An 8577-nucleotide genomic window follows, 5' to 3' on the forward strand; every position below is an offset into this window, starting at 1 on the left:
AAAAAAAAAAAAAATTATCATAGAAATCCCATGACTCAGCAATTCTACTACTTGGTATATACCCTGAGAAAATGAGAAATGAGGCACAAGTGGAAATTTGTATACCAATGTTCACAGCAGCAGCATTCACCACCGCAAGAACATGGAAACAGCCCAGATGTCAAATCACAAATTAATAGATTGAGAGAAATTATGGTACATTCACACAATGGAATACTATGCAGCACACAGGAGCAACAACTTTGTAAATTTTTACCTAACTTGGGAGGGACTGGAGAGCATAATGCTGTGTGAATTCAGTCCCACAAGGATAAATATTGTATAAAACCATTGTTGTAGAATGAGTATTAGGATCCAAGAGGGGTGGGAGAGGTTGGAAACAGAAGGATGAGGATATACAGGGGAAGGGGAGGATTAATCATGGGATTGTACAATTTGTTGGTGGAATGAGGGATATTGAAAGAATTAGTTCTTAAAAACAATGTATTCAAAATTTGTAAATAAGCTAGTAGAAATTAAAAAAAGAAAACAAAGATTCTCACCACAGGGCCAACTGTCAGTATATTGATAGACGGTGAAGAGATTGAGATTGTTAATAATAGCTTGCTTGGTTCCACAGTCATCCCTCTTGGCATCGGGAATCAGGAAATCAAAAGAAGAATTGCATTGGAAAATCTGCTGCCAGCAACGATGTTAGTCTAGAGACTAAGGTGCTCCTGATCCAGGTCATGGTCTTTGCAATTACTTGCTATGTGTCAGAGAACTGGACAATGATTAGGGATGATAGAAGAAGAATTGATCACTTTGCATTGTGATGCTGGAGAAGAGTATTGAATATACCATGGACTGCTAGAACAACAAACAAGTTCCTTCTAGAGAGGGTGAAACTAGGCTGCTAAAACATTTGATGGCTAAGCATCTAAGAGCTGGACAATGACTAAGGATAATATAAGATGAATCAACGTCTTTGAGTTTGTGGTGCTGGAGAAGAGTGTTGAACATACTGTGGACTGCCAAGAGAACAAACAAGTCTGTCCCAGAGAAGGTGAAACTAAGTTTCTCCTGGGAGGCAAGGAGTGTGAAGCTCCATGTCACATACATTGGGCACGTAGCCAGGAAGGACCAGTCCTTGGAGAAGGATATCATGTTTGTAAGGATGAGCAGATAGCTCAGGAGAGGAAGACCCTGAGTGAGGTGGATTGACTCAGTGACTGGGGCAACGGGGTTTAGTGTGTTAGAGATGATGAGATTAGCTCAGGATAGGGTTTTGTTCAGAGCTATTGTACATAGGCTTGTTATGAGTCAAGGTGACTTGATAGCACATAACAAGAAGATGATGCTCTTTTTTTCCTCTATACTCATTTTATACTGACAAAGATAAATTTTTCTTTTATATTCCCATTGGGGGAGTATACTATGAATTTTATTTGCATAATTATTATAAGGTCCTAGACCACAAGGTGGGGGAAGGTGTTCTGGTAGCCTATTCTGTAGAGAGTTGCTCTGCTATTCTAAAGGCCAAGCCCTTTTGTTTGTTCAAATTCACCAGCAGCTCTGTGGCAGAATGATGGGCAGTCTCTTCCCATATGATTTACAGCCTCAGAAACCTGCTAAATTTATAAGTTGATTTAACTTCCCTACAAAGAGAGTGAGTGGCCATAGCCAAACATGTGTTTGTTTCTAGAAACAAGTTTATTTACAGGAGGATCATTCAAGTATGGTTACCTAGGAGAGGACAGGGGAAGTAAAAATATAATTAATAGTCAATACACAGTCACTAGGGAGCTCTGGTAGCCTAGTGGCAAGAAGCTGTGCTGCAATCCCAAAGGTACATGATTCAAGGCAGAGAAGGATGGGCAATCTCCTCCTATGTGATTAACTGCCTATGAAAACCTGCTGGAGGGTCAGCGATGGATTGGTTCCGGCTCTACAGTAAACAACAACAGCAGTTGCATATAGGGAGCTCTGGTGGCCTAGTGATAAGAAGCTGCGCTGTAGTCCCAACGGCATGTGGTTTGAAACCAGCTGCTCCTTGGGAGCAGGATGGACAATCTCCTCTCATAGGATTTACTGGCTCTGAAAGCCCATTGTAGGGTTAACCATGGGTTGGTTCCAACTCAACAGTACTCAAAAACAACAAAGTGCATCTTGGGAGAAGGGAAGGGATGAATAGTAAAAAGACCTCTGTTATTCGGTGCCTGTTAGGCAATAAGTTAAAATGTCGTTGTGTCAGTTTTAGCTCATGATGACTCTGTCTTACAGGGTAGAATTGACACGTATGACTATCTTGATTGTATTATTTACGGAATACAAAGGGCAAGTCTTTTCTTGGTGCCACTTGTTGATGTGAACCTCCAACCTTTTGGTCAGCACTTGCGTGCAATCCATTGCCCTACCCATGGAAATTGTATTTCTTTTTTCAAAGCACATCTTCAAATTATATAAGTACTATAGTCCTTATTTCTTCAAACAAAAGTAAGATTAAAACACTACCAAAAAATTATGAAGGCCCTCGACCCTACAGTTAGTAAATGGTGATGACTTTGTTTAAAACTCACCCTTTGGCTTCAAGTCAATCCCACCTAGTAGTGACCTTTCAGTGGTTTTCCAAAGATGTAAATATGAACAGAAGGAGACTACCTATGAGTCTCCTACAGAGCTGTGAGTGGACTTGAATCCTCGGAGATGTAAAACCTTTTGGTTGATAGCACAACACTCAGTGGACTAAGCCACTAAAGTTCCTTTATTTAAAACTCACTCTATCTAATGTCAAGTCACTTCCCATTTGTACAATTATTGGTGGTAAAATATTACCAATTCTTTGTAGGCCTTATTGTGAAATTCTTATGAATTAAAATTATTTATTTCAAGAAATAATTTATCATATGTGCTATATAATGAACACAAAATATATCTGACTACTGAAGGGGCATTTAAAATTAATATTTGCTAGACCATTAAGTTCTTCAAGAAAGATGTTGTTTCCTTTATTTTTAATCTCTGTGGACTGTACAATTGAATGAATGAATTGGTGGGGTTTTGTTGTTGTTGTTGAGTGAAGGTGAGCCATCTCTCTAATCAGAGAGGAGCTTGTAGATGTGTAACGTGTCATCATCCTGAACTAACATGGCAAAATGGCACACGGTGTGTCCATTCAAAGAGACCTTTGGAGGCTTAGTGGTAAGGAGTTGCTTTGCCAACCCAAAGGCAGGACCTTTGGAGGCTTAGTGGTAAGGAGTTGCTTTGCCGCCCCAAAGGCAGGCAATTCAAATCCACCAGCTGCTCCGTGGGAGAAAGATAGGCTGCCTTCTGTGCGATACTGGCTTCTGAAAAGCTTCTGACCCACTGTCAGGTCAGCTATGAGTCTGTTCTAACTTGACAGCATGTAATAACAGTATGTCCGTTCAAATAGAACAGCAAGTAATACATGCGGGAGAGGATGTGGAGGGATAGGAACTCTTAGCACATTGTCTGTGGGACTTGAAAATGGTACAATCACTTTGGAAGGCAGTTTAGGGTTTCCTCAAAAAGCCGAAAGTAGAAATTCTGTATGACTTAGCTCTTTACCACTTGGAATATAACCCAAGAAAATGAGAACTGAGGTACAGAGACTGGTACACCAGTGTTCATAGCAACATTTTTCGCCATTGCAAGAACTTGGAAACAGCCCAAATGTCCAACACAATCAAATGGATTGAGAAATAGTATATTCACACAATGGAAGGAATGGGGCAGCATGCAGGAGAAATGGTTTTCTAAATTACTAACTAGGGAGAAACTGGAATGTTAAGTGAACCTACTCAGTCCAATAAAGACAAATATTGTAAAAGACCATTAGTATGGAACGAGTATGAGGATTCAAGGAGGGGGAAGGGAGGAGCACAAGGGTGGGGGTGAAGCATCACAATTTGATGGGTAACAGAGACAAATGGGAAAGATCAGGTTTGGAAAACTGTATATGTACTTTGTAAATAAACCAGTAAAAGTAAATTTTAAAAGCAAAAAAAAAAAAAATAAACAAAACAACCAAAAAACACAAAAACAACCAACACCAAAACCCAACAACAACATATGTTAACAACATTGAAGCTTCGTTTCCCTCTAACTGAATGTTGAATCATTTTTTTTTCTGATGATTACCTGGAATTGTTGTAGATCAAGTTCTTTCACATCCTTATTAATAATACTGACATACAATACCCTCAAATGTTGTTGTTGTTGTTGTTGTTGTTTGGGTTTTTTTAATTTAGGTTGTTTATTTTTTATTTCAATGAACATCTACAGAGATTTTGGGATTCCATTCATTCATTGTTGCACCCTTCTCCCCGCACAAACCCCTCCCCCCCATTTGCTCCTCTCCTTGAAAAGCAAAAGAAAAACTCCCTCATTGGTGCACAATCCCCCCCCCACCGCACCTCCCGTCGAGTGGCTTGCGACACATAGCGACCCTATGTACGACAGCCCTAAACTCCACTCTGTCCTGTGCCAATCGCACTGTCTCTGACACTCCCATCCAAATTACCCCAGTCACTGAATCAATCCACCTCATAGAAGGCCTTCCTCTCCTGCACTGTCCCTCCACCCTCCCAAGCATGATGTCCCTCTCCAAGGACCGCTATCTCCTCACAACATGTCCAAAGTATGTTAGATGGAGCTTCAGAATCCTTGCCTCCAAGGAGCCACCCGGTTTAACCCTTTCCAGGACAAATCTGTTTGTTTTCCTAGCAGTCCATGGTATTCTCAATATGTGACTTTAATTTGTAAAGAGACACACACCAACCTTATTTAGTTGCTTAGCCTCTTAGTAGAGAACTTGCTGGTGTGTGTAAGTGCTCCAGTTCTTGCCTAGATTTATATTCCAGTATCATTCATTTCTTGTTGCAGGTGAAAACAAATGACAGAGTGGTGAAGATGGACCTCGGGTTGCTCTTTTTAAGAGTCCGCAACTCAGATGCTGGGACCTACTTCTGTCAAACAGTTGAGCAGAGTTTTGTCCACGTTGTCCGTAAAATCACCTTGGAAGTCGTGGGGGAGGACAGAGTGGATCAAATGTTCAACAAGAACTTTCAGGAGGATGGGCCTCACAAGATGCTTTGTCCTGCGCCCAGCAGCAGCCCACAAGGAGTCAAACCGTGGTACAAGGAATTCTTACAGTTGGTTGGTTACAACAACTTCCAGAGAGTGGAGGAGTACTGTGAAAAGGTGTGGTGCACAGAAAAGAAGAGGAAAAAGCTGAAAATGTCACCCTCCAAGTGGAATTACGCCAACCCACACGATAAGAAGCCACGTCCCAGGTCTGAGCGCTATCGCCCGCCCAGACACACGCCTGAGTCCTGAAGGGATGGGACCGGCCCCTGGCTGGGCGAGAATTTCTATCAGAACCTTAAAAAGTTATGAGATATAATCCAACTCCTTTGCGTTACTTAAAATAGGTTTCTGTAATACAGAAATGACTGTAAATGTGTGACACTAAATTATTCTATGTACTCATTTGAATGGTAAGGCAACACATAAAATATTTTTTTTTAAAAAAACAATACAAAGAAATGTATTACTAGGATGATGTCGTGTTGTACTCACCCCAAAAATGACCATAGTTGTAGTTTTGAGTACTGTGGCTGCTTTTCTATGACTGTGATTATTTGACACTTGGAAGATGAGGAACACTGGGACATTGAAAATAAAAGATGATATTTCATATGCACAGGAAAAAAAAATACATTAATTATTCTGCATTTCTCACCTACCATGATATCAATTATGCAGGATATCAGATCTTTCCTGTTCTCATGTGGACTAACTACATTTTAAGAATTATTGAATTCGTCTCTACAAAGCAGGTGTGCTATGATTGTTGAAAAGCTGAAAGGAAAAATGTCGTTACCCTGACCCTCTTGTCCTTTCATAAAACATTCACTCAACCAAATTAATAATATTTTTGCTTCACAGATGGAAATAGACTTTTAAAATTTCACTGCAGTGTGAAAGAATGACGGTAAGGTAACTTCTCAGTGAGATACCAAAGAATGTCCAAATACATGGCATTGCAGTTAGAATTCGAATTAAGATGTTTTCTGCTGCCCTCTTGTGGTAGACAGCTTATATTATCATGTCATCATCTTTTTTCTTTTAATCCTTGAAAGCAGTTTTCTCAGATTCTCAAAAGCATGTTGAGAAACAAATTAAGTGAAGTTTTTTTTTTAAATTAGATACAAATACATAATAGCTATGTCATATTTTAAGATGGAGCTAATGCAGTTATGCTTAATTGATTACCTCACAAGCCAACCATAAAGAGATTGTAGCACTGGAGGATCATTAAAATGTGAACTTTTAATTCTTCTAAATAATTTCCAAAGAATCTAAAGATACTCCATAGATATAGCATTTTACCATTGGAAAAAATATTAAAAAATATTGAACCAATTTACGTTCAGAAATCCATTTGTTTTCTTTCTTTTGTATTATTACCAATAAAACCGCTTTATAAGCCTAGTTGACTGTAAAATCTTTAGAGAATTTTCACTTTGCTTTTTTAAATATGAGCAAAAGGATTTATACTTGAGAATGTTTATTTCCTGAGTTTTTCCTTCTTCTATTATAAGTATTGAAAATTTACTTTTCAAAGATATAAAATTTTATGCTTTCATTTACATTTTTAAAATTAAAATTCATGGATTACCCATGAAAACAACTGTATTTATTTTAAATGCTAATTTTAAACAGTATTTATTTCCAATTTGAAAGTTAACTTATAGGCTATATAATTATGACATTTAATGTGCAGCTAACTCTTAATAGTCTGTCATTTCATTTTGACGTCATCAGTCACTGTTTCAAGAAAGTTTAAAATGAACATTCAAATAAGTCCTCAAATTATTTTTTAAAAAATCTATAACATACAAACATATAAACCAACATCCTATGAAAATTTCTTGCCATTTACCTACAAATCTTAAAAAATCCACTATGATTAGTTAAAATCAACCTTTATTGGAAGATATCTTTAAAAATCTGTACTTACGTAAAAAATTACCAAACCTGAAAAACAGACCTTACATACAAATTACTAGGTCAGAAGTAAATTTTATGTCAGAAATACTCAAAGTGAATAGACATATGACTTCATTCAAAATATATGTTATTCAAAACATTCTTCAATTAGCATGAGACAATAAAACAAAATTTGTGAATTCCCATTTCTTTGAAAGTTTAAGGCAGATAATATATGAGCAGTTATTTTCATTTCAATGACACCTATATGTAGTCAATAGTAATAATAATGATGCCACTTTTGAATAAAATCATTTGGTGTCTAAGTGATAATGCTAAGGAAAAAGAACTTTTATGATATGATTCTTAAGGATCATTCTTACAAACTGATTAAAGTGGGATAACTATTAACCTGAGAATAAATAAACCTTTTATGTATAGTTGATTCTGAAAAAAACCAATTCCACCTAAAAAAATTCATGAAAATGGTTCATGGAAAGAGGATCCATACAAAAATCATGAGGGCTTAGGTTCACAATTTAGGAAGAACAGATATAAATTTTATATATGTCAAATTATGGTGGTAGCTGAAAGGAACTGAGAACGTATAAAAGGAGAAAAGAGACAAGGTTCCAGGGATAAAGTCCCATGGCCATAATTTTCATTCTCTTTCTCCTTCCTCCTCACAACACACAGACACAGATACACAGACACACAAATCTACATTGTCATCTCAAAAAATAAGCACTCCATGTTGCTCTGTCCTTTAGAATCTGAAAATGCTACAAAATCATACTCCCGGTCTTTTGTTCCGTATAGGATTAGAGTTTAAATTCACAATCTCATTTAAGAAATGCCTAGACTTTGAATCTACCAAATGAATTGAACAGATTGATTCCTTTCTCCCTCAACCCTGGGGAAGCATTGTTGCCCACAAGATGTGGAGGAATTAAGGGTTCACCTCTGACACAAGCACGCTTTGCTCAGATATTGAAGGAGAGAAGCTATGCCTTTGAGCAACACACACTGAAAAAGAATTGTAATCACTCATATCTTTGAGAGGCACCTTATGCTGTGCCCTCTTCTATGTTGTTCCATGAAAGAAAGGATTCATGAGAAGGAACCCTGCAATAAACAATGTGAGCCTCCTTTGCAGCACTAAATCACTTAGTGAGACGCTGAAGGAAACAGGGATTTTTCTTTAAGCAAGTTCACAGCTTGAAGGAATCTGACTTAGTGACTTGTGAGGTCTCTTCTATGCCCATCACTCTACATTGCTCAATTTCTTCTTTTACATTTCCATTTTTGCAGTTGGATATTTCCATGCAAAGCTATTCAATTGGAGGAATAGGGATTAAAAGCAAAAAGAAACACACTTAAGTGCTCTAGCAAAAAAGGGGACATAAAGTCTTTGTTCGGTAAATGGCAATTCCATACATATTTCCATTGTTTTCCTTTCCGTAATTAGTTAAGCATTTAGGATGATTTCTTAAGTGTTTGAATCTGTTGTAAGGTGTGTAAGATTTTGTAAACCTTCCTAGTGATTATAAGCATTGTTAAAAATTATAAAATACAATATATTTT

General features: G+C 37.6%; 1 protein-coding gene across 1 annotated transcript in view; it reads left to right on the forward strand.

Annotated features, from left to right (window-relative positions):
• The window catches only part of SEMA3E (sema domain, immunoglobulin domain (Ig), short basic domain, secreted, (semaphorin) 3E), a 333719-nt gene extending 328382 nt beyond the window's left edge, over positions 1–5337 (forward strand). The window contains exon 17 of the mRNA XM_006896142.1: positions 4885–5337. Coding sequence (XP_006896204.1) covers positions 4885–5337 — 453 coding nt within the window. The remainder of the gene's footprint in view (positions 1–4884) is intronic.
• Positions 5338–8577: the final 3240 nt, after the last annotated feature.

The sequence above is a fragment of the Elephantulus edwardii genome, unplaced genomic scaffold (genome assembly GCF_000299155.1).
Source record: "Elephantulus edwardii isolate Elephantulus edwardi_28Jun2011 unplaced genomic scaffold, EleEdw1.0 scaffold00183, whole genome shotgun sequence".
NCBI classification, from domain to species: Eukaryota; Metazoa; Chordata; class Mammalia; order Macroscelidea; family Macroscelididae; genus Elephantulus; species Elephantulus edwardii.